At 48.1% G+C, this 25,891-nt stretch overlaps 1 protein-coding gene across 4 annotated transcripts in view; it reads right to left on the reverse strand.

The window, feature by feature from the left end:
* Positions 1–2,736: 2,736 nt before the first annotated feature.
* The window catches only part of AGL (amylo-alpha-1,6-glucosidase and 4-alpha-glucanotransferase), a 64,491-nt gene continuing 41,336 nt past the window's right edge, over positions 2,737–25,891 (reverse strand). For all 4 annotated transcript variants that reach the window (XM_078622582.1, XM_078622586.1, XM_078622601.1 and 1 more), the window contains 23 exons: positions 25,315–25,438; positions 23,696–23,859; positions 22,916–23,017; positions 19,949–20,104; positions 19,356–19,506; positions 18,806–18,930; positions 17,368–17,480; positions 16,297–16,434; positions 15,194–15,324; positions 14,633–14,769; positions 14,124–14,257; positions 13,296–13,471; positions 12,614–12,716; positions 12,154–12,277; positions 11,803–11,904; positions 11,023–11,134; positions 10,703–10,838; positions 10,281–10,393; positions 9,207–9,421; positions 8,486–8,583; positions 7,081–7,168; positions 6,365–6,498; positions 2,737–6,064 (listed from right to left, as the gene is read on the reverse strand). In XM_078622582.1, coding sequence (XP_078478708.1) covers positions 5,929–6,064; positions 6,365–6,498; positions 7,081–7,168; positions 8,486–8,583; positions 9,207–9,421; positions 10,281–10,393; positions 10,703–10,838; positions 11,023–11,134; positions 11,803–11,904; positions 12,154–12,277; positions 12,614–12,716; positions 13,296–13,471; positions 14,124–14,257; positions 14,633–14,769; positions 15,194–15,324; positions 16,297–16,434; positions 17,368–17,480; positions 18,806–18,930; positions 19,356–19,506; positions 19,949–20,104; positions 22,916–23,017; positions 23,696–23,859; positions 25,315–25,438 — 3,012 coding nt within the window. In that variant the 3' untranslated portion in view covers positions 2,737–5,928. The remainder of the gene's footprint in view (positions 6,065–6,364; positions 6,499–7,080; positions 7,169–8,485; positions 8,584–9,206; positions 9,422–10,280; positions 10,394–10,702; positions 10,839–11,022; positions 11,135–11,802; positions 11,905–12,153; positions 12,278–12,613; positions 12,717–13,295; positions 13,472–14,123; positions 14,258–14,632; positions 14,770–15,193; positions 15,325–16,296; positions 16,435–17,367; positions 17,481–18,805; positions 18,931–19,355; positions 19,507–19,948; positions 20,105–22,915; positions 23,018–23,695; positions 23,860–25,314; positions 25,439–25,891) is intronic.

Below are 25,891 nucleotides of genomic sequence, written 5' to 3' on the forward strand. Positions count from 1 at the left end.
CTGGAAGCGGACAATTATCTAATCGATACGGCTGCAAACAGGATTGAAATTATTGTCAATATTGAGAGACACGTTCATCGCGGCGATTAGATGCTACGTTTCGGTCAGATGCAGCCTATTTGATCGATCGCAGATTCATGAGCGTGATTCGATAATGTAGTTGTAGTGTCTTAATCGAATCACCAAAGAACGATGGAGGTTTAGGAATCGATTCACAAGCCCAAGTTCAGCACGAGGTTAAAACGAATCGAACACCACAACGCAAATCGAAGTTTCGATTAATCCCGGCTTTAATCGAAGTGTACAAACGATGTTTACAATGATAATGAATCGATTCCGCGTGCGATGACCACGTTGTAGGTTTAGCATTGGGAATTGCGTTTGAATACGTAATTTCAGATGAGCATACTCTCTGGTTCTTTCGGTAAAGTCATGTATATTTTTTTGAATTTTATTTTATTTTATACCTACGTGACTTCACCGAAAGAACAAGAGAGTATTGAAAAAATATAATACTCCGATTGATGCTCCTGCTGTTGTGGAGTGACTCATGCAGCCAGCTATGGCTGCAGGGTTTTGGTAGTACATTTTCTTTATGTCATTTATTGTGAAAATTCCGTCACAGTTCCTATGATCACTGTTTCATTTGCTTTCATGGCTTTATTTTGGTGATTTCGAAAAGTTTTTGGTTTGGCCATGTTTGTTGTAGTACGGAGTTAGACTGATGACCTTAATCTAAGTTGTCTTGTGGTTGTTGTTGTTTGACTTGCATCCCACTGGGATTTTTGCACACAGCGTTGGTGTACGGTGCTTTTTCTGCAATATTTTGCTGTCTTTTCTTGGATTTTCTGTTTGCACATAGTCACTTTAAGATGTTTTCTTGTTCATGATTTTTGTTTGTTGCGGTTGCACCCGATTCAAGAGCCGAATGGCTCACAGGGCTCTACCTAATACATGAACTTGAACTTGAGTATGGATCATTGCAGTCACGAAAACTTCACATTCCGATGAGCAATTGAGGCTCAAGCACATACCGTATTCAACAGCGTGATTAGAAGTGGCCGTTTGGCTCAGGTCAGAGCGCTGAACCGGCACGGCTGGGTTACTGGGTTTGAGCTCAAAAACCATTTCAGAAGTGTCCTGAAAGTCATTAAGACCAATGGTAATGAACTACAGGAAATCTAGAAAAAGTTAAGAACACTGTAACATCTTCTTGGTTCTTTCGGTAAAGTCACGTAGAAGGGAAATAATAAAATAAAATACTATAATATAATTTTATTATGTTTTATTATTTTTTTCCCTTCTACGTGACTTTACCGAAAGAACCAAGAAGATGAATCCCTGCAGTCACGAAAGCTTTAAATCGAAACACTAACAATCTGGATTTGAAGCTGTTTCAGCAGTTTCCCTGCTGTGGTTGTCTCACCTGATGACGGTCGCTTATGTTGCGATCGAAACGTCGTGATCTTTCATTATTTTTTCTACCTACGTGACTTTACTGAAAGAACCAAAGAGTATGGCACACTGTGACAATTACGATACTGGCCGTCCCCGACTTAAAACACAAGATGACACAGTGGGGAGCACAGGCCGTACATCTGCCATTTACCTCAGTCAGTTAACCCACAAGACCTGGGCCTGTCCCATGACCTCCTGCCTTCGAAACTCCACCATGGCCTCAATGGCACAAGCTATGTGGTGACATTACCACCAGTTAGTGGTGTAGTGGTGAATGGCGGCTGTTGTTTATTCTACAGATTTGTTTTCATTGCTGTACTTTCCATCACGTGTATAATGGGTTCGCTTGAGGTGCACACTCAACTTGGAGGCATCACTATTCACTAACGCATAACAACCAACGGGAACGTTATACACAGGGTGGTGACCACCGTTCCTAATCTCACTAACACTCGGGGAAGGAATACTACGTAACGTGACCAGGGCAAGTTAACGGGCTGCCTGGTCACGGACGAAGGCCGGAGTCTGGAGGAGTGTTGATGGCATCTTCACCCCGGGGTCGAACAGCCCCGTTCTCTGTTCACACCCCGCTTATAACCGCTGTGGTGTGGCCGGCTCCGCCCCAGGCCACGCCCCCCTTCTCGATCCTTCGATACAGCAATCGTGCTGTGACGGTTCCACCTGAAGACGGAAGCTTGTGTTGCCTCCGAAACGTCGTGATTTTTTTATTTTACTTTTATTAATTTAAATTTTTTACCTACGTGACTTGACCGGAAAAAACCTAAGAATATTGGGAAAGATTGCCGTTGTTTTACGTTCCAAGGTGCTGGTTGGGTCTCGTTTAATTTTAAGGTAGGTACCTTCATCGATAAATCTCTGATTTTATTATCAGTCCTCACAGGGCATCACAACAGTCGATTGGCCCTTATCAGCAGCAATAATTTTGATATCTTTATTTTCTCTCAATTCTCTTAAGGCTTTTGCTTCACTAAAGTTAATATTTGTTTTTGGCAACCTCGTGCCTAGTCATCTCAGCTTGATTATGAACGAGATGTCTAACTGCTGATTCCACTTCAGCAATGATCTCATCGACAGGGATTTTACATGAGGCAACAGCAAAGTTAAGACCTTTAGACAGGACTGAAACTATATCGCTGGATAATTCAACGTTAGTCATGTTGATGACCGTTTTGTTTATTTACTCGATCTAACCCAAAAACCTCTACAGTATTATGGATTATATTGGTCGCGAAAGCAAACGTGTTAAACTGAAACGAGTTTGTTTCAATCAGGTGCCGTTTTATTGGTTTATCACAGCAACACACTCCATAAGGCCTGATATGATAGACTTTCGCTAAAACAAGACGCCACTCAAACACCACAGCTCTTCTCTAGTAGCCACACATCCGAGCTGTGTGACCTGGGCTGTTGTGTATGAATTAGTGAGGGAAGAAGACGTTAAAGTAACTTCCAGGAGCACTATAGTGAAGTCAATCGGGCACAGCAGCCTGACTTTTCATCCGCCACCTCGGTGACATCAATAGACTGCGCTTGAAATGAAATTGAAAGCGTTTTCTCCCCACAAAAAAGGTTTCAGATGCATGCGGGGCAGTGGCGGCTCCTGCAAAATCTCTCAGGGGGGGCAAATGTCTGGATGATTGATAAGGATAAGGTCCACCCATGCAATGGATAAATTAACAGCTTAAGCATGTAAAGGCAACTTCACTACTTTAATATTAATGAAAAATAAAGTGACTCTTACAATACATCCCCTTGTTTGTTTTTATACTCACTATTATTACAATCCACTCAGTTTCTTTTATTAAAGATTCCACTCGGTGGCGACAAATAATATTGTTGACTGAAACGTGCTTACGTATGATGACGTAAGCACGTTAGTGCGAGCCCTCCCGGAAGCCATAGAGAATGCATTGCAGCGCCTGCCGTTCGAAAAAAAACATCTTTGAATGTAAGTCTATGGGAACACTCTTGGCGATTCTCAGCCAGAGTGAAATCGCCCAAAAAGAGGCGGTACTCCACAGAACGTGACATGACGCTGATTGGACTATATCCAGACGCACAGTAACGGCGAGCGTAACTCTGTGGTTGAATGAGATTTTGAATGTGATTGAAAAAGTCCCTTTCACACTTTGGTGGTGCGTCGCCCAATCGCCCTAATGAAGAAACCGCCCCTGATGCGGGGTATAGTCCAGGTGACACAACCCAAGGGAGTAAGTTCGAGACAAGAGCTGCAAGTGTGTTTGAGTTGCATCATCAGATATATAACTATTTGTGTTTCTTAATTATGTGTTTCAATGTGTGTCACTTAAAAGCCTAAGCTACTAGGTTGATTGCATGCAACGACATACTACAACACTCCACCATAAATTCAACCGTCAGTAAACCTTTAAAATCCGATACGCCATTACATTTGAAGAGGCTCATGTTGGAAGTTCACTGGTTTTGTATTCGGATGCGACGAAGGTTGTGATGTGATCCGTTGTGATGTTCCGTGTTGAATGAGATGAGACGGGTATTATGTAATGGACAAGTTAAAGCTTCTTCATTGGAAGAAACAAGGGTTCTGTATCAGCTTCGACATGATGATAGTTCTGTTTTGGATGAGATGAGTCTTCCATATCGAACAAGACAAGGGCATTGGATTTTCTAAGATAGGATGGGATTTCTCTATCTGATGAGATAAAACAAGGGTTATCAGATGAGTTATGAAACATCTGACATATTATCAATGATATTCTCAATAAAATAAAATCAATTTGGCATAAAAACTGAAATAAACTTTTAAGTCACCATTAGCAATTTGATTTTCAATTACTACCCACATTTGTTAAAATAAATAGTTATCTAAAAGCAGACTCGTTGATGAGCGACGCAACACAAAGCACACACAGGTCTGCTCCAGTAGCTATATGCCATGGCTGCGTGTACCGGGGCTCTCCCTCCTGAGTTCAAATTCTTAATTTGTGAGAAAAATACTTTAAATTTACTTAAAGGTTAGCATCAGTGACGCTTGATGACATGTTCTTCAGTTACATTGCAATGGCATCACAAGAGCGCTCATGAAGGTCACTTCGAAGTTTATTTTCCTCAATAACGCAGCTTCTGAAAGAATGTATGCTAGTTAGGAGACATCATATTTACTATTCTTGGTTCTTTCGGTAAAGTCACGTAGAAGGGAAAGAACCAAGAATATGAATCCCTGCAGTCACGAAAGCGTTAAATCAAAAATCATATTTACTGTTAAGAAAAGCAATTGGCCTTGGGCAGCACACACTGCTGGAGAATAACGACAAAGTGGCAGCCGAAGGAAGGGACATCCCCAAGACTTAGGTCCTATGCGGAGATGGAACAATGAAATCAGCTCGTGTGCAGGTGACTGAATGCATTGTTGCATTACGAGACCGTGAGATGTGGCGGCGACTTGATGAGGTCTTCATCCAGCAGTGGATGGATCATGGCTGCTACGAATGATGACGTTGCAGATTTGTGTGGGCAGACCCGAGGCACACAGCATGGATGAGTGGCTACTTGGGAAGAGCCGTATGGTGGTTTGGGGCTGGGTCTTTCTTTAAACGATCATTACAGGGGGGGAGCTAACATTTTATTTAGCAAGTTGAAAAGTGCTGAGTGGGCTACACATTTAATCTAAAATAGTTTTTTCCATTTAAAGTGAATTTTGTGCACTGATTTTGGTGGTACATTTTTTCACGTCATTTATTTCTTTAAACACACCATTGCAATATTATGTTGCTACACTCAATAGACTGAGCTATTTGCCTACTATTCCATTTATGTTTTTTAATTAACGGGCAATGCCCTGTGAAATGTGTTGACGCACCCTTTGAAATGTGTTTCAATGGGCCATGCCCCACTAATGCATTTAAATTGCCATGTCCTCTTGCAGTTCAATGGGCCATGTGGTTTGCAAGTGGTGCACTGCGATATACCCCTTTGTAATGTTTTTGAATGAGAAATGCCCTCTGTGAATTGGAAATGCCCTTCATGGTTCAATGAGCCCTCCTTCCCTGTAATGCTTCAATGGCCACGTGACACATGTGGCAATGGGCTATGCCTTTAATAGGACAGCCCTTAGCTGCTCTTGACCCTACTAAGGGCACAGCCTATGCAGCCATGCCCCCTCTAAAGCACCTCAATGAACGACGCCCATATAATGCATTTTAATAGGCCTTGCCCCTCTGATACATGACAATCAACCGTCCCTTTGTAATACACTTCAGTGGGCCAAGCCCCTTGCAATTGCCCACGATGGAGGGGCATCCGCTAAGCCACCTTGTTTCTGGTAATACACTTTAATGGGCCACGCCCCTCGCGAATGCACTTGAATCAGCCTTGCCAGTTGTGACAGGGGCATGCCTCGGTGGCCCAGCCTCCCAACGGAGGGCACGCCTAGGCGACCTAGGCATCCCTGCCCTCGTACAGAAGGCACGTCTATGCGACCATGCCCCCGGTGAGGGCATGCACGGCGTCGATGATGACGGCGTGGCTCCAGGCCTGGCTCTCGCAGCTGAATGGGCAGTGGCGGCCCGAGGCGTCGGTGAGCTCAGGGAGACCCTTCCAGGGGGACCTGTGACAGCGACATCATCATGCATCATCATCGTGGATCATCTTCACCAGCATCGTGAGCAGGAGCATCGTTACGATGGGTAGAATCATCGGTAGCAACTTCAGGAGCAACGTTATCATCAGCATTATTACTGGAATCACAGTCAACATTATTATCGTCATAACAGTAGCAGCATCATTATAATCAGCAATATTATCATCATCAGAATTGTTATGATTAGTAGCAGCAGCAGCATCCACCCTATCATAATTAAAATGACCACCATTACTTCTTTCTCCACCACCACCACCTCTCCCTCACCTCTCAAGGTGAGTCTGGTGAGCTGCCAGTGTTTTCTTGACGAGAGCAATCGTCTCCTTCTGGATCTCCTCGCTCATGAAGCGACAGAAGAGAAGTTTTGCACGGAGGAAGTAGCCCACGGGCCAGAGCCACTCCTATCGGAGACACAGAGAGAGCCAAATGTCCAACGTTTGATATTTTAAAAATAAAGCATACCCATATTGATATATGTTAGGAATATGTTCCAGATTTTTGGAATGATCTTAAAAACCGTAAATCAACTTGAGAAACTAAAATTTGGATCATCTGTAAAAATGGTTTTGGGTTTATCTACCAAAGTGATGTCACTTCCATTTGCGAGAGGGGGGTGGGGAAGTGACATCATTGTGGTGTTATTTTTTTGTTCAAACATGGAACACCCGTGTGTGTAAGTGAAAGGGAGTGGTACCGCAGTGGTTATTGCACTGCGCCACGAACCCGGTGACCCCAGTTCCTGCTCAAAGCCTGGGCTTCCCCTAGGTCAACTCAACCTTAAATGAGCATCTGATGCAGTGTGTAAACATCACTTGGAAGCCAAAGGTGAATGGGTGTGGCGTTGGCCACCCATCCCCTTGTGTGTCGTGTCAGCCTTTAAAGGTCCATAATAGAGCCATCAAAGGTGCTCGCAAACAGCACTTGCCCCAACAATCTGTTAAAGGCGATATGGGGGATCTTTGTCTTTGTGTGAGCTCATGTACCGGTCCCTGGTGGTAGTTGAATCCCTTGGCTTTGTTGAAGTCGGTTCCATCATCGGCATTGTTATAGACTCCATTGTAAACCATATCACTGTGCATCAACGACAATACCATCAACACTATCAGCAACATCAGCACCACCAACAACGTCAACGTATTACATATCAAACCAGAATTTCACAAAGTTCAGTCTTACGCCAAAAAATAGTGACATTCTGGGGAATATTACATGTTGCATGCTTTGAACTAGCACTCTACCTTTGCTCATAGTCAGCTCCTACCTTGATGAACCATAATCAACTATTTTCACAAACCTTGCAAACTCCCTCATATTTGCAATACATCTATCATCAGGAGGTGGAACTGACCTCGGCTTCACCAAATCCCTCTAATGCAGCTGATGCTGATAATATTTCACTATTACTTTGAAGCTAAGTTATCCGGAGGAGAGAGAGAAGAACTGGATTGGCCGTACGCTGCGCGGGGACAGTTCAGCGGATCAGGACACTATCGCGGGAAGACTAGACGGGCAGAGAACGAGAGGAAGGCCGAGGATTGGGATGTTGGAGCAGCTGAAGGAAGGGGGCGTTTGGGGTAATGAAGCAGAGGAGAGACGGACAGAAACGAAGGCAGCCGAGGGCCTGTTCCGTTAAGGCAGGGCCCCAGAAAAAGGAGACTTTTGAAGTTAACGGTTTACTTTACTTAAATTTGAGATAGATTCCATTGTATACCGTAAAGCACTGGTTCTTAACCTAGAGTGCGCGCATTCCCTGGGGGTGCGAGATGCCCCTTCTGGAGGTGTGAGACATGCAGAGTTTTTTAGAAGGTAAATCAAAAGACAAATTAAGCTCGGGTCTGTAAGTACAACTACTTTGTTTCATTAAACCTGTGTATTTATTAACATTGTACATTGTTGGTACATTTGAGAACCAAAGGAATGTAAGGCTGCAGTAAAGGTTAAGAACCAGCGCCGTAACATAAACCGTATGTTGAACTTCTTTCACGCTGTACATCGCCAACCGTGCTAATCGGAGGTGCGTGGGTGTAAACTCTTGAGATCCCATCCCATTTAAAAACGGGGTCTTGGCAAGGTGGCAACGGTGGATAATTTTCACGTAAAATTTACCAAATTATGAACATTTATACACAAGATATACAAATATATAGCATAATAACATACGATGCATATTAATATTTCACAAATATTGATACTGCAATTCAAAAAGAATGTTACGTAACATTTTATTGTTATGAGATCTAATTCTTCTCCCTCCATCTCCTTAGATTTCCCCTGCTTTCCCGTGTCCTATTTCTCTGCACCATTTCTCCCATTATCGCCTTGTGTCTCTCCCCCCTCTCCCCGTCTACCTCGCCTCCTAATATCTCATTTTCCCTCCCCGTGTCTCACTCTGGGTCCAGTGTCTTCATGCCGAGCGGGCCGAGAAGTTTTTTCTCGATAATTTCAAGTGTTTTCCAGGCTTTCTCTGGGGTGAAGAGTTCAGGAGCCTAAACACGGAGACAAGGGGACACATGGAAACATGGGAGATACAGGCAGAAGGGAGACACGGAAAAAAAAAGAGACGGAGAGAAACAATAACGGAGATATCGAGAGAAGGGACACGGGGACAACATGGGGAAGTGAAGAGAGACAGAGAGGAGAAACTAAATATCTTAATTGAATTGAAAGTCACCATTACGAACCGGATACGGCCATTATTAACCATTCACAACCATTATGAACCCGACTCAACCATTATGTATCCTTCACAACCATTATGAACCTGACATGGCCATTGAGAACCCATCGCTACAATGATGAACCCGACACAGCCATTATGAACCCTTCACGACCATTATGAAATTGACACGCCCATTATTAGCCCTTCACAACCATCAGTATCCCTTCACGATCATTATGAACTCAACACAGCCATTAAAAACCCTTCATGATCATTATAAACCCAACACTGCCATTATGAACCCTTCACGATCATTAGTATCCCTTCACAACCATTATGAACCCAACACAGCCATTATAAACCCTTCACGATCATTATAAACCCAACACTGCCATTATGAGCCCGACACGGCCATTACTAAACCGGATGCGACCATCGCAAGCATCTCACCACCACCATGGCGACGGTGAGGTTGGGCCTGAGCTGATAGTCGCACCAGGGCTGCGAGGCCCCATAGCTGTCCTTGTAGATGCCCGTCTTGTGCACGAGCTCGGGGTGGGGGTCCTGGCTCTGGGAATCGCTCTTGTCCTGGACGTAGAACTTGGGCTCAAAGGAGCGGAGGATCCGGTCCGCCCAGTCCGTGTAGGACAGGTGTGACACCGTACCTGGGGTGGGGGTTCAGGAAGAGAGTGGGGGTACGCCCTGAGTTGGGAGAGTCTCGCGACTCTTTTACAGGAGGGTCCTAGCAAGGTGTTGGCAGTAAAGGGAGATTATCGCAATGTATAATCTTAATTGAGTGATTTTCAGGTAATGTTTTCTGATTTGGACCACGACAACGGCACACAATGGGCCACTCTTGCGGATTGTCACGGGATCTTTAGCGTCAACTGTTAAAGCAGGCGGTGTATCGTATTATGGTTATCTCACCCGCAGTATTAACCAGGGCAGCCGCTGGATTTGAACCTTGAACCTCTGTAATAGGCGGCAAACGAGCTACTGCTGGGTCCCACGTCACCACAGGATAGAGAGAGCAGAGGTTGAGGACAGGGGAGGATGATACAAACTGCTGATGCTATTGCTGCTACAACTACTGCTACTAATGCTAACGATACTGCTAGTAGCAGTGCTATTACTACCATTATGGTATCTGCTGCTACTGTTGGTGATGTCAACCAATGTCAGCAACAGCACCAGTAGCAGTAGCAGCAGCAGCAGTGAGATCAGTAATACTATCAGTAATAGTAACAGCAGTAGTACCACTGAAATAGTAGCAGCAGCAGCAACAGTAGTAGTAGTAGCAGTCGCAGGAGTAGCAACGATACCAGCAGTAGCATCATCCGTATCATCATCACCATCATCATGAGTAGTAACAGAATCAAGGACAGACTGGACTCCAGCACAGGAATTTGAAATTCTTTAAATTCACACAGACAGAATCTGAGAGATGCCCAAACTCAGGGATGGAACCCATGACATAGGCGGGGCCGTCTCAGTGTCTCCGACACGGCGATCGTGAGCCTGTACCGTCGACGTCGATGCTGACGCCATCGTAGGGAAAGGCGCCCTTCCTGTGCAGCTCGGACAGCCACCGCACGGCCGAGCGGCACAGACCCACGATCTCCACCGCAGAGCCGTCCCTGTCAGACAACGGCACACCGGGGCAGGGCAAAGCGTTCACAACGCACCGCTCAGAACAATGGGGCCAGAGCACCACGTGTGATCAGTGCATCCACTGACTTCCTCCTCCTTCCTCTTCCCCCACGTATGTTACTCCTCCTCCCTGTCTCTCTCCTTGCACCCTGCATCCCTCCTGCAGCCTGTGCCTCCCACTCTTGCTCTGGTTCCCGTCCCCGTATCTCCTCCCCCTTCCGCCTCCTTCACCCTCCCACTTCTCTCCCTTATGTTTGCATCCTCCTCCCCATGTCTCCCTCCTCCTCCCCGTGTACCGTGGTGTGGCTGGCAGGCCCCGGTTTTCCGCCCGCTCACTCTCCCCCATCTTGTCCATCCATGTGCCACAGTTGTAGCGATTCCCGCCGTACACGAAGCCCGTCTTCAGGTCAACTCCCACAGAGACGTAGAACCCTACGCGGGGAGAAGGGAAAGACACGGTAAGAAGGGAGACAAATGGGGAGGGATAAAGGGAAGACAGGGAGAAGGGAGACACAGGAAGGCATATCGATGTGTGGTAATGCTGAGGAAGATGCTGGAGAGATGTTAAGGGTGGTGGGGATGTTGAGGGAGATGATGGACACGGCTGCACTCGTACCCTCCTCCTTCATGCAGCGGTCCAGGTTTGGCCCCGCGTTTCTCTCTCTGAACGCAATGCCCTGTGCGTGTCTCTGCATGGCCTCCTGGATCACCTCATACAGCGGCTGATCCTGCATCGACATCACCAACACCATCGTCAGCATCAGCAGCAGCAGCCGCAGGAAAATTATCAACATCGTGAACAAAAGTGGAGACAATATTACCATTTCTTTGTCACTGTTATCAGCAGTATCATTATCATCATCATCAACCCTGCCAACACCATCAACTCCACACCACCACCAACACTTCTGTCATCATTATCATCTTTAACTCCACCACCAACAGCAGTATCACCACCACCCCTACCCTCACCACCCTCACCATCATCATCACCACCACCCCCACCATCAACATCAAAGACAAAGATCCCCCCTATAGCCTTAACAAACTTGGGGCAAGTGCTGTTAGCAAGCACCTATGAAGGCCAGCATGGTACACGAGGGGATGGGTGACCAACACCATGCCTGGCCGCCTTTCTCTCCCCAGTGGCAATGTTTACACATCGCACCAGGTACTTATTTGAGGCTGAGTCGACCTCGGGGAGGCCCAGGACCCGTTCAGATAATCGTCACTGGTGTTGGCCGTAAGCAGGAATTGAACTCGGGTCGCCGGGTTCGTAGCGCAGCGCGCTAACAGTTGCACTCCACCACATCACCATCATTATCATCAGCATCATTTCCATCATGACCAACATCACACCCAGCAACACCACAACTGCCATCCTTCATGCTCTTACCACAGCTCCTGGCGGCTGTGGGTCGGATTCATCCGTGGGAAATATCCGTGAGACGGGCAGAGCCAGGATCTCCTTCCCCTTGTCGGCCAGCACACAGTAATCCTGGCGGTAACAGCAGCAGCAGCAACATGGAGAGCGGAGAGCAAAAGGCCCCGTTGGTGTTAAGCCACTCCGCCAACCATCAAACCAATGCCCTCAACTTACAGCCACAGCAGATAACACATTTCTGCTGCAGGGCAGAGCTGGGATGTGAACACAAGGTAAAGGTGCAATAAAGGGTTTTTTTGGGTTAGATTGCGTAAATGTAAATGTGTCGTTAACCCAGCAGCAGACAGCGCTGTGCGTCCCCACCTGCACACACTGCAGCCACCACCACACGGCGTCGCGGCAGTTGTAGCGCGCGTGCACTCCCTGGCCCAGGAGGTTGGGGATGAGGCCGTGTCTCAGGGTCCCGGCAAAAGCGAGAATGATGTTCCTTCACGCGCGCACGCGTCCACATGTATGGGTTACCGCTTGAGGGAACCTGCTACGGGATGGTCCCAGTGTAACAATACAAGAATTATGGCCCTTAATCTCACAAAAAATAATAAAGGCAAAGATCCCCCATCCAGCCCATAACAGACTGTTGGGGCAAGTGCTGTTGGCGAGCACCTATTAAGGCCGGCACGGCACAGGCGGAGATGGGGGGGTCAACAACACGCATGTACACATAAACACACGCATACGTGCACACAGACACACAACAACAACAACAGCAGCCGCTATTTACCAGGAACTGTCCGTCGGAGCCAACCTAGATGTTGGACAGTACCTGGCCTCAATGAATCTCCCCGTGAGCAGCAGGAGTCCCCTGAGAGCGATGAACGTGTCTCTGCCCCAGCAGCGGAAAATCCCCGTTGTGAAGTGAGGAAGACCTGGCAGGCGAAGACACAGGGAGGAGGGAGACACGGGGAGGAGGAGAGAGACACGGGGGGGGGGGGGAGGGAGACACGGGGGGGGAGGGAGACACGGGGGGAGGAGGGAGACACGGGAGGGGAGGGAGACACAGGGAGGAGGAGGGAGACACGGGGAGGAGGAGGGAGACACGGGGAGGAGGAGGGAGACACAGGGAGGAGGAGGGAGACACAGGGAGGAGGGAGACACGGGGGGAGGAGGGAGACACGGGGGGGGGGGTAGGGAGACATGGCAGGTGTGGGGGGAGAGTCGGGAGACACAGGGAGACACGGAGGGAGAACAAGAAGACACGGGGGGAGGAGGGAGACGTAATAATAGATGAGGACAGAGACATCAGGATCTTTATTCAGACTGGAGGAATCCGGTGAGCTATAAAGCTCTTTTTTCACAGATGTCCATGGGGAGATACATACAGGGAGATGACTCCGTGTCCACCTATTGATCAGTCCGTCTCTCTGTTGCACGTAACAATGTATCCAAATGTCTGTGACCCCCTGCTTGTCTCCCCCATCCCGACCCCATGTCTCCGTGCATCTCACCTGCGGCAATGGAGATGCAGCACTGCTCCCGTCTCCCCGTGTCCGCCTGCGTGCGCGTGGGGACGTCCCCGAGCAGCGGGGACAGCGGCGGCAGCGCGGGGACGCGGCCAATGCCGCAGAGCTGCACCGAGCCCAGGGCGAGCTCCCGCACGAACGACGAGCCCTGCTTCACGAAGCTGCACGTGCACGCACCATGGTACCACTCAGCTGTATCATAGCCGGGTCAGGTTAGTAATGGCTGTAAATGAGTGCGTGAGTGAGTATGTGAGTGAGTGTGTGTGTGAGTGTGTGAGTGTCTGCGTGAGTGAGTGTGTGAGTGAGTGTGTGAGTGTGTGAGTGAGTGTGTGAGTGTCTGCGTGAGTGAGTGAGTGAGTGTGTGAGTGTCTGCGTGAGTGTGTGGGTGAGTGTGTGAGTGTCTGCGTGAGTGTGTGAGTGAGTGTGTGAGTGAGTGTGTGAGTGTGTGAGTGAGTGTGTGAGTGAGTGTGTGAGTGAGTGTGTGAGTGTGTGAGTGTGTGCGTGAGTGAGTGTCTGCGTGAGTGTCTGTATGTCAGGATGGGGAGCGGTGGCGGAGTGTTAAACATGCTGTGTTACGAACCACGGGCAACCTGAGTTCGATTGCCACTCATGGCCAACACCAGTGAAGATTATCCGAATCGTTTCTGACTCAGCTTCAAATGAGTACTTGATGTGTGTTGGCGAGTAGCACATATGAAGGTCAGCCGTGCTGACCTTTATATGTGCTACTCGCTAACAGCCCTTTCCCCAACAGAATGTTTCGGCTGTGGAGGGATCTTTGTCTCTGTGTGCGAGTATCTGTGTGATCCGTACGGAGACATCTTCTCCCACACGATGTCCAGCGTTGTGGTGTAGGCCCCCAGCATGATGGCGTCAAAGTAGCATGGGACCAGGTACCGCGGGATCCTCCTCAGCAGCGCAAACATCGACTGGAACCAGCGTCCCACCTAGCAGAGACACGCAGAGACACGCAGAGACATGTAACTATGTATGTTGGCGACCGTACATAGCTAACCATGCTAGTCGGAGGTGCGGGGAAAGGATAACAAACTACGCACAAAAAGCAGTTCTTAAAAAAAATAGTTTTCAATTTAAAATACGGGGGGGACAAGGTGAGACACGGACACCCTGAGACACGCAGAGACATAGTGACGCAGAGTCACACAGGGACACACAGCGAGACATGAAGTGTGCAGTGACATGGAGATATACACAGAAACACAGGGAAACAAGAGGGCAAAGGTCACTGAAGAAGGGGGCGGCAGTCAATATCGGAGTTCCCGATTGGCCACAGATGAACCAATCAGTGCCCGCTCATTCACCTCGACGAGGGGCCCGTCCTTGGACAGGAGTCGTCCACTGATGTAGTCCAGCATCCAGTCACCCGCACGGAGGTTGTCACAGAATGGGTGGCCGAGGTCGTTCCGCGAACGAATCTCAGACAGGACGGACATAAAGCCTGGGGGGACACGGAGAGATAGAGAGCAGCGTTAACACAGTGTGATGGTGGTGGTGATAAAGATAATGGTGATGAAGGCAATATTGGTGATGATGGTGGCGTCAGCAGCAGTAATGGCAATGATAGTGGTGGTAGTGATCGTGATGCTGTTAGTGGTGAGCGTGTGGGTAGTGGCAATGACAGTGGTAATGGTTACTGACCTCTGGGTGCAACTCCAATGCCAGGTACCGTGGAAACCTAACCCTACCCAATTTTGCACAAGTGTCCACACATCACAACTTACTCTTCCTGATACATCTACTCAAGACTTTCCTTCCCGTCACTTTCTATTCCAAACATACGAATTGCTTATCCTATTCCGCTCGCATGCTTACCACAATATAAAACATGACATATATATTATAAAAAATCTGCACCCCCTAACCTTGCAGGCCAGAGTAGGTGAGGCCCCCAATCCCGGGGACGTTGTAGACGCCGCCTCCATCCTCCTTCTCCTCGGCGTCACAGCGGTACAGGAGGATGTTCATGTCGGCCAGGGACAGCTGAGACACGAGGCTTAAGACGTGCACGGGGAAGATGGGGGAGGGGAGACAGGAAAACATTCTTAAGATCGAAACTTGGCTCCGCGACGATGGGTCTCGGTACCAAAGACTCTGAGACTGAGACTCGGCTGCAGAAGATCTGGACTTAAGGACTGGAGTCGTGATTGAGATTCAACTCAATTACAATTAGGGGGGGGGGGTTTGGGGGGGACTGGTGGCCAGATGGCTCAGAGGTGAGAGTGCTGAAATAGCACTACTGACTACCTTGGGTTCAAATCCAGGCAACCACATGTGATTAAACTGGGTGCTCGACTGTAGTGCGTTGATGATGGTCTCAGTCCAGACAACGGTGCACAAGAAACCGTCATTTTCGTTTTGCTTCAGTTTTGATTTGGCTAATTTCCAGCTCTGAGAAATTACAAATATTGGGTTTGACTTTGGCAGGGCAGCTAGGGTTTGTGTTGTTGTCCCCTAATGGTCAATCAAAGAGATCTCTGATATGAGGGGGGCACACTCATCATGCCATCAGGATGCCGATAGCGACCACAGAATCGAAATGAAATTGGAAACGTTTTTAAAAAGTGCCTAGTCAAGTCATAGTGTCATTGCTGCAGCGCGCATGAAAGTGGCTTTAAAGTATTTTTGTTCTTGTTAGCAAAGCCTTAGACTTGCGTGGCGGAGACCAGAAACCACACGGACTCTGCGTGCACCTCCCTAAACTAAAAAAAATAAACTCTGTTTTATTTTACTAGGTAAGGCTCACTGAGCTACATAGCTCTTTTTCAAAAGTGTTTTTTTTTTATATGGGGGAGGGGGGGAAGCCGGAAGACCCGGAGAAAAATACACGTGATCATGGGGAGAACATGCAAACTCCAAATATACAGGTATCAGGGTCGGGATCGAACCCACAACCTCCCGTATACCAGACGAGGTAGTTAACATCTCGCCACCGTGGGAGTCATTCACGTGCAATGTGCAGACTCACGCGCTGAAGTTCATGGCCGTCAAGGGTGGGTGACCTTCAACGGGACTGGAACTCCCCTTGCGGAAGTGCGGGCTGAACTGCACGAGGTGAGCGCGCAGAGACGAGACGGCCGCCTGGGCCTCGGGGTCCAGACTCACCCTGAAGGGTGAGATGGGTAAGAGGTGAGGAGTCGGGGGGTGGGGGGTGTAAGGTTCAATTACACTCGTATACACACTCTCTTTCCGTCTCTCAATGTCTCTGTGTGAATTCTCATGTATCTCCCTCCCTGTTTCTCTATCTTTGTGACTGTCCCTGTGTGTCTCTCTCTCTCCATGTCTCCCGGTTTCTCTTCATGTCTCTATCTATGATTCGCTTTCTCTCTGTCTTCCATAATGACTGTGTCCTCTGTCACCCTCCAAGTTTCTGTTATCTCCACCGATCTCTCTCTTGGTGATTCTCCCTCTAGCACCTGCTCTCCCTGTGTTTCTCTCTCTCCCTCACTGTATCTTCCTGCGTATATGTCTCCCTCTCCCCCATATCTGTGTGTGTCTCTCTCCATATTTCTCTGCATCTATGTCTCCCTCTCTCTCTTCCCCATGTCTCTCTCTCACACTACGTCCCCCCCGTGTCTCTCCTCACGTCTCACAGTTTCAGTCACTCTCCATGTTTAACACGTTGGCTTTCACGACTAATATTATCCATAATAGAGGGGTTTTTTTTGGGTTAGAGAGCGTAAATATAAATGTGTCGTTAATCCCACCACCACGCGACACAGCCAATTAGTAAGGTCTGTCACGTGAACAAAACATGCCAATTCGTTAATAGTTCAGCACGCCAGTGTGTTGGAGAGTAAATCCGCAACATGTACTCTCCATGTGTTTCTTTCCCCGCGTCTCTCTGTCTCTCTGTCTCTCTCCATACCTCCCTGTGTCTGTCTCCTTCCCCCCCCCCCTCCACTCCTCCCTCCTTTGTAAATCTCTCTCTACTCCGAAGCTTCTCTCTATCTCTTTCTCCGTGTCTCCCCGCGGCTGTGTCTCCCACTCCCTGTAGGTTCCCGCCCCACCCCCACCCCCCCCCGTGTCCCCACCGAACCTGAAAACGATGACGCTGCCGGGAGGGAAGGTGACGAACTCTATCTCCTGCACGTAGGCGCCACCCTTGCCCGAGCCAGCCTGGAAGAGCTCCACCATCTCGCTCTCCTTGAGCTGCTCGCCCATGGGACATGGGTCAGGGGGGGGATAATCATAATTACAAAATAAAATAATGTCGATGATGACGTAATCATTCATTCTCATAATCCGCTCCACATGTCAACCGACCCTCAGGGCGGGTTACGGAATGACGGCAAATCAGAAGCCTGCATGTATGTAGAATTCCTTTCCCCACATACGTAGCCAAGCATGCTCATAGGAGGTGCGGGATGAAGGCGGCGATGCAGGCAGCGCGGTCCGGAGTCTCGGCGAAGCGCATTTACACGACGCGACACCACCTCACCGTGGCGGGCTCCCTGGAGCCGCTGGCTTCACGCGGGGTTTTTAGCGGAGGGCTCCTGATTGGTTCGTGTAGCTTCAGCAGATCTTAGATGAATGAAGCCAATAAAACCATTGAGAGCCATGTTAAGTGGTCATGGCAACCCAGTAGAATATCTGGAGGCAGCAAGCTTGGAACACACAAAGACCTCCTGGAGACCCTCCTATACCTTTTGGTGGATATTCTTTACCTCCTGGACCACTGGAGGACATCCAATTGTACCTGGATGACCTTGAGGCCACTATGAGCCTGCTGGTTATACTCCAGGAGGCAAAAGTGGATAAAGTTCTCTGAAAAGAAAACTTAAGGAGCCATTAGATCTACTGAAGGACTCCCGAGGGCCCTATACGTCTCTAGATCACTCAAGGAATATATCCTCGACTTCCTGTAGAACAATGAGGTCCTCCTGGATCTGCTGGATGGCTTTGAGAATAGCCTACATCTACAAAGGAACCTGTAGTCCTCCACAAAGAGCATAAAGGACCAATGGACCTAATCAAAGACTTGGATGACCCAGTCGATGTACTAAAGAACCTCGAGTTACTTGTGATCCTCCCTATACCTCTTCTTGGTTCTTTCGGTAAAGTCACGTAGAAGGGAAATAATGAAATAATAAAAATAAAACATAATAAAATACAATTCTCACGACGTTTCGGCCACAACGCAAGCAGCCGTCCTCAGGTGAAGAACCGGTTTGTCGGAAAGAGGCACTTTTGAGACTAATGCAAGACCTAAAAGACCAACTGGAAAAGCACCGGAGAACCTCCCTCATCTTCTTGGTTCTTTTGGTAAAGTCACGTAGAATGGAAATAATAAAATAATAATAAAACATCATAATTATTATTTCCATTCTACGTGACTTTACCGAAAGAACCAAGAAGATGAATCCCTGCAGTCACGAAAGCTTTAAATCGAAATTTAACCTCCCTCGTCTCAATCTGTGTCTCCTTGCGGGGCACCGAGGACCCTGACCTCGTGCGCCGTGCCGTGGAGCCGTCACCTGGATGTGCTGGGTGATGTCCACCGTGTAGCGGAGGAGGCCATTGATGAATTTGTTGCTCTTAACGAACTCGGAGCCCTTGCGAGTGACGGTGCGAGCCTCCAGCACGATCTCCTCGATCTTACCTGCTCCCAGGAACCCCCCCCACCCGGCAACGCCATCATCAGTATCAGCAGCACCGTTGTTGACAACAGAAGCAGCAGTAGCATAAATATCAGCGGCAGTATAATCATAAATATCTACAGCACAATCATAAGCAGCAGCATCATAGACATCAGCAGCAATATCATAATCATGACCATTTGCAGCAGCAACACATCATAAACAGCAGCCTCAACAGCAGCAGTACCATTATGAACACAATAACACCAACATTATTGTCACCACAATCAATATCAACATGACCATTAGCACCACGATAATTATCATCATCATCATCATCACCATCCTTACTATCACCACCACAATCACCATCATCATTATCATTATTCACATAAACACCATAATCATGATCATCATTGTCATCATACAGAGGAGCAGGGTGGCTCACCCGGGATGCACATGGAGGGCACGTCGCGGGGGTAGTGCGCACTCTCAGGGTCGCGGAACGCCGTGCGCGCCACTGACACCACCGACTGGTGCGTGTGCGGACAGTGCCGCGTCACCGAAACGATGTCCGCATCCACCTGGTCTACGTATACCTGGGGGAGGAGACACGCGGACACACGTGGAGGAGGATGAGGGGGAGACACATGGGGAGGGGAAGGAGAGACACGAAGACACACGTTGAGGAGAACAGGGAGACACATGGGGAGGGGTAGAAGAGACACGAAGACACACGGGGAGGAGGAGAGGGAGACACATGGGGACAGATACGGAGAGGAGAAGGCCGATGGTTTCTGCGTAATCCACAGCGGCTGCGCGTGCGTGCGCTCTTGACGTGTGTTTGCGTGTTGTTTGAAACTTAAGCCCCCAATCCACATTTTCTCCGAGAGGTCGCTCATTCTCCATTGGCTATCCCCAGTTGTCCGGATGGAACTCCCTTACCACAGGAAGTCCAGGCATGGGAAGCCCTTCACCCAGTGTTGGACGTTCACAGGGGCCATGAACACACTGCACGCAGTGGCTGAGCGCGCGCGGTACCTGGGAGAAGCTGTGAAGCCCGAGCTGGTTGTGTAGCTGATTCAGAGCCAGCTTCCCAGCCAGGATCCCCGAGTGAAAGCCCACAGTCCCAGGGGAGCAGGGGTCACACCCGGCCTCCCACGACGCGTACAGCCGCTCCTCCGACACCACCGACACCTGCACTCACCACGCAACGAAGACAATGACCACCCGTACAGCTTTAACATACTGTAGAAGCAAGTGCTGTTCGCAATAATCTATGAAGGCCGGCACAACAAACTAGGGGGTGGGTGGGTGGCCAGCGTCACGCCCGCTGCCTTATCCCAGGATCCGGTTCATATCTTCGCCGCCAATATCAGCCGTGAGCGAGAATCAAACTCAGGTCACCGGGTTTGTAGTGCAGCGTACTCACCACTGAGCCACCGCTCCCTACAAACACACATATGTGTGTATCTCGGGCAGGTTCACAATGGCCATGTTGGACGTGCCCAGGGACAATCATGAACTTTATAGTTCATCGGATTCCTCCAATATGAATAAATATTCTGATTCTGATTCAATCAGAAAACTCAATCGACATTTTTACCCGTAGCGCGTATTCAAACATTTTCAAACATTGACAACTCATTGCTGTTCAGTGAGTCCACCAACCCGCCCAGCCGAGACTATATACGACGTCGTCTCTGCGAAATACAACGGTTCCCGCAGATGGGCGATCTTCTGATCTCAGTGAGAGTTGAAATAAAGCTGTTAGTTTATGTATGTATGTACAACGATGCTATAAGTTAGCTTTGATACATAATAGTGTTCTTCTTGGTTCTTTCGGTAAAGTCACGTATTTCCCTTCTACGTGACTTTACCGAAAGAACCAAGAAGATGAATATTCTTAGGTTTTTTCGGTAAAGTCACGTAGGTAAAACATCAAAATTAATGAAAATAAAATAAAACAAAAATCACGACGTTTCGGAGGCAACACAAGTCTCCGTCATCAGGTGGGACCGTCACAGCCGAATTAGCTGCATCAAGTGAGGCAATGATTCAAGAAGTAATCCCTTATAAGCAAGTTGAAGGGGGGAGGAGAAGGGGGGGGGAGCTCATCAGAATGTGGTAGCCAATGAAAAACAATGGACTACGGCTTGGACGAGGTTGCTGCTGTACACGCCAACACAATGGACAGAGAGGGGGGAGGGGAGGTCTGATACACATGATAGACAAAAGAACGAAAATGCCCATGTTTATACCAATGCTGGCTGAACAATGAAGAGAGCACTGCCAAAAAATAACTGGGGATGTTAACACTCGGTAAAGTAAAGTAAAATAGTGCCTGTCAAATAAGATGGTCCAAAAAAGTGTAATTAAGTCTTTTTTGCGTGGTTGATAACATCTTTCCAATGATTACTAAGTTTGTACCCATCATCACGGTTGAAATTATGTCTGTGTTTGTATATTTGTATGGCTTCGTGTACAAACCTTTGATGGTAGCCGGGAGGTTTGCAGAGAACCTTGGTCTCGGAAAAGACTGCATTACACTTTTTTGGACCATCTTATTTGACAGGCACTATTTTACTTTACTTTACCGAGTGTTAACATCCCCAGTTATTTTTTGGCAGTGCTCTCTTCATTGTTCAGCCAGCATTGGTATAAACATGGGCATTTTCGTTCTTTTGTCTATCATGTGTATCATACCTCCCCTCCCCCCTCTCTGTCCATTGTGTTGGCGTGTACAGCAGCAACCTCGTCCAAGCCGTAGTCCATTGTTTTTCATTGGCTACCACATTCTGATGAGGTCCCCCCCCCTTCTCCTCCCCCCTTCAACTTGCTTATAAGGGATTACTTCTTGAATCATTGCCTCACTTGATGCAGCTAATTCGGCTGTGACGGTCCCACCTGATGACGGAGACTTGTGTTGCCTCCGAAACGTCGTGATTTTTGTTTTATTTTATTTTCATTAATTTTGATGTTTTACCTACGTGACTTTACCGAAAAAACCTAAGAATATGATTCCTTGCAGTCACGAAAGCTTAAAATCTAGAAAGAAGATGAATCCCTGCAGTCACGAAAGCTTTAAATCGAAACATAATAGTGTTTTTTTGGGGTTAGATCGCATAAATATATAAATGTGTCGTTAAACCCTCCACCACCGACACAGCCAACTAGTCAGGGTTGTCACGTAAACAGAACGTGCCAATTCGTCCCTAGTACAGCACAGCCAAATCTTGCTGTTGCCTGATGAAGCTAGTTGTAATTACTGGCGAAACGTGGTACTCAGATTGTAAAAGTTGTGGCTTGGCTCTCCAACACACCGGTTAGTGCTGTACTAGTGACGAATTGGCCACGTTCTGTTTACGTGACAACCCTTACTAGTTGGCTGTGTCGGGTGGTGGCGGGTTTTAACGACACATTTATATATTTACGCGATCTAACCCAAAAAAACCCTCTTATGGATGATATTGGTCGAGAAAGTCTACGTGTTAAGTTAGCTTCGAGTTCGTTTATATACCACGACATTTTAGTTAGTTGACATACAAGTTCAACGAAGCAGCAACTTGACATGAATGAAAGCAGAGCACCGTCTCTCTCCGTTCCCTGTGGGAGCAATCGGGAGTGCTCGGAGAAAGCCCACCGTGTATAGCAAGAGGGGAAAACACGTTTGACACATTCTAGATTTGAAGCTTTCGTGACTGCAAGGATTCATACTCTTAGTTCTTTCGGTAAAGTCACATAGGTAAAAAATGAAATTAAAATTTATAAAAATAAAATAATAAAAAATAACGACGTTTCGGAGGCAACACAAGTCTCTGATACGGTCCCACCTGATGACGGAGACTGGTGTTGCCTCCGAAACGTCGTGATTTTTATGATTTTATTTTTATTAATTTTTATTTCATTTTTTACCTACGTGACTTTAGCGAAAGAACTAAGAGTACGTTTGACACAGGCAGATGCTCGTAGGCAACATCCTACTTGCTGTGCTGCCCACTCGCTCACCTGGTGGGGGATCAGCTCGTCGTAGCCCCTCGTGCTCCCAGTGGCACAGTTGGCCATGGCGACAATGGCAGCGCTGGCAAACGAGTCGTAGACGGAGCGCAGCTGTGTCGCAGACGCGCACGGGGACGCGCACGGGGACACGTGGGGATACACCGGAGCAGGGAAGGACACAAGGGGTTACACATGGGCACACAGGAAGATACGAGGAGACACATAAGGACATACATATGGTGACACGTCCAAATCAAGACTCCAATATTTAAGCCTGGGAGTCTCAATAACGACTGATGATGAAACCTGGTTTTTAAGAGTCTCAAAAAGACTGACATTTCAGCCCAGTCTGAGTCTTCTTCTTGGTTCTTTTGGTAAAGTCACGTAGAATGGAAATAATAAAATAATAAAAATAAAACATAATAAAATAATTCTCACGACGTTTCGGCCACAACGCAAGCAGCCGTCCTCAGGTGGAGAACAGGTCTGTCGAGAAGACAGAGTCTGTCAGAGTCTGTCTGTCTTCTCGACAGACCTGTTCTCCACCTGAGGACGGCTGCTTGCGTTGTGGCCGAAATGTCGCGAGAATAATTTAATAATGTTTTATTTGTATTATTTTATTATTTCCATTCTACGTGACTTTACCGAAAGAACCAAGAAGATGAATCCCTGCAGTCACGAAAGCTTTAAATCGAAATTCAGTCTGAGTCTCATAGAAAAGTCTCAATGGAGACTCTGACCCCGAATCCCGGTCTTGGTCTGGCTGGAGGGACGTGGGAGCCCGGGCACCTGGATGGGGCACTCGTTGTCGTGGGTGATGTCCATGAAGACGGCGTGGGCAATGCCGGGGGTGAGCGGGCGGAACCCCGGCTGGATGAAGGAACCCACGGGGTCGCCGCCGTAGCGGTAGACGAGGCGGCCCTCCTCGTGGCTGTTGCCGGCGCTCAAGGCCTCTGTGTCGACACATAATGCACGGGCATAACATGAGTTTAAAACCCCCCGCCCACCTCCTACGCATTTCACAAGTAGTACCAATCGCATATCTGCATTTCCCATAAATATGCTAAATTCCTTTTGATATGCACATTCTTTTGTCAAGGCGCTCTTCCCCCCTCCATCCCAGCTTAAATATACGCTCCAAGCCTGGGGTGTGTCATTCAGACGCTGTCTTCTCGACAGACCTGTTCTTCACCTGAGGACGGCTGCTTGCGTTGTGGCCGAAACGTCGTGAGAATTATTTTATTATGTTTGATTTTTATTATTTTATTATTTCCATTCTACGTGACTTTACCGAAAGAACCAAGAAGAGGCATCTCAGTGACTCGCGTAACGGTGGCACCGTTAAAGTCCACGGGGCTCCCCTCTCCTCCGCGTGTCTCTCAGCCTGGCCGATAACCTCCCCCGCATCTCTCACTTGCCCAAGAGTCCTTTGACATGCCGAGTTGTCCTACATTCCTTTTGTCTTTCCTTTTGTCATTCCTTTTGTCATTCACATCTCATCTCCCATGAATTTGTGTTCACGGTTACCTCGCCGTGTCCCCCTTTAACTTTCTGTCTCCTACAAGTATCTCGCTTAATCTTCATTAGTCGTCCATTGTCTCCCTTCTCCACATGCTTCCCTTACTCCTCCTTGTGTCTCTCTTTACCTTACCGTGTTGCCATTCACCTTCCCACGTCTCCATTATTCTCCCAGTGTCACCTTTCTCCTCTCCTGTGTTTCCCTCCTCCTCCTCTCCATGTGTCCCTCCTCCCTCCCATGTTTGTCCTTCCTCCCCCATGTGCCCCCCCCTCCTGCCCGAGTGTCCCTTCACCTCCCCTTGTGTCTTGACTTAAAGCTTTCGTGACTGCAGGGATTCATACTCTCTGAGTCTTTTGGTCACGTAGATAGGTTTATTATTTTCTTTGAACCTATCTACGTGAGTAAAAAATAAAAAATAAATTAATTAAAGTTGATTAGAAATCACGACGTTTCGGAGGCAACACAAGCTTCCGTCTTCAGGTGGAACCGTCACAGCACGCTTGCTGTATCAAGTAAGCAATCGTGCTGTGATGGTTCCACCTGAAGACAGAAGCTTGTGTTGCCTCCGAAACGTCGTGATTTTTATTGTACTTTTATTCACTTTTTTTTACCTACGTGACTTTACCAAAAAAAAAAACCTAAGAGTATGAATCCTTGCAGTCACGAAAGCTTCAAATCTAGAACTATCTACGTGACTTTACCGAAAAACCCAGAGAGTATGGATCCCCGTGTGTCCCTCCTCCCCCACGTGTGTCCCTCGTCCTCCCCCACATGTCTCTCCCCCTCCCCGCGTGTCTCTCCTCCCCCTCCCCCACGTGCGTCTCTCCCCCTCCCCGCGTGTCTCTCCTCCCCCACGTGTGTCCCTCCCCCTCCCCGTGTGTCCCTTCACCTCGGACAAGGGATGTGATGCCGAGTCTCGTGACGAAGACGTTATCGAGGTCCTCACTGCCGGTGAAGAGCTCGGCCAGGAGGAAGAGGTCCGAGCGGACGGTGCGGGCCGCGTCCATCATGTACTGAGTCGCACACAGACGTGGGGAGACATGGTGAGACACAAGAAGACACGAGGAGACAAGCGCGGAGACACGTGCAGACACATGGGGAAACGGGTAGGGTCAAAGTCTCAGCATACATCCATTATACACTGAGACGTAAGAACAACACATTTAGATAAATGTACCTCCCTTCTACACTCCGTGTCTTCCTTTGCCTCCATGCATTTCCTTTCACCTCCTTGTGTCTCTGCTTCTCTTTTATAGTCTTTTGCCATGCTCATAATTTCTCCTCCTTATGTTGCTTTTCTCTGGATGCCTCTTCCTCTTCCCCCTATCTCCCTCGTCCATCGCTTCACCTCTCCGTCTCCCTCCTACTCCCTATGTATCAATTCTCTTTATGTCTCTGTTCTAGTCAGTTTCTCCCATCACTTCTTCATGTCTCCCTCCTCCTTCCCATGTCTCCTTCTTTCTTGG

Source organism: Lampetra planeri, chromosome 3, assembly GCF_965212315.1.
Source record: "Lampetra planeri chromosome 3, kcLamPlan1.2.h2, whole genome shotgun sequence".
NCBI classification, from domain to species: Eukaryota; Metazoa; Chordata; class Hyperoartia; order Petromyzontiformes; family Petromyzontidae; genus Lampetra; species Lampetra planeri.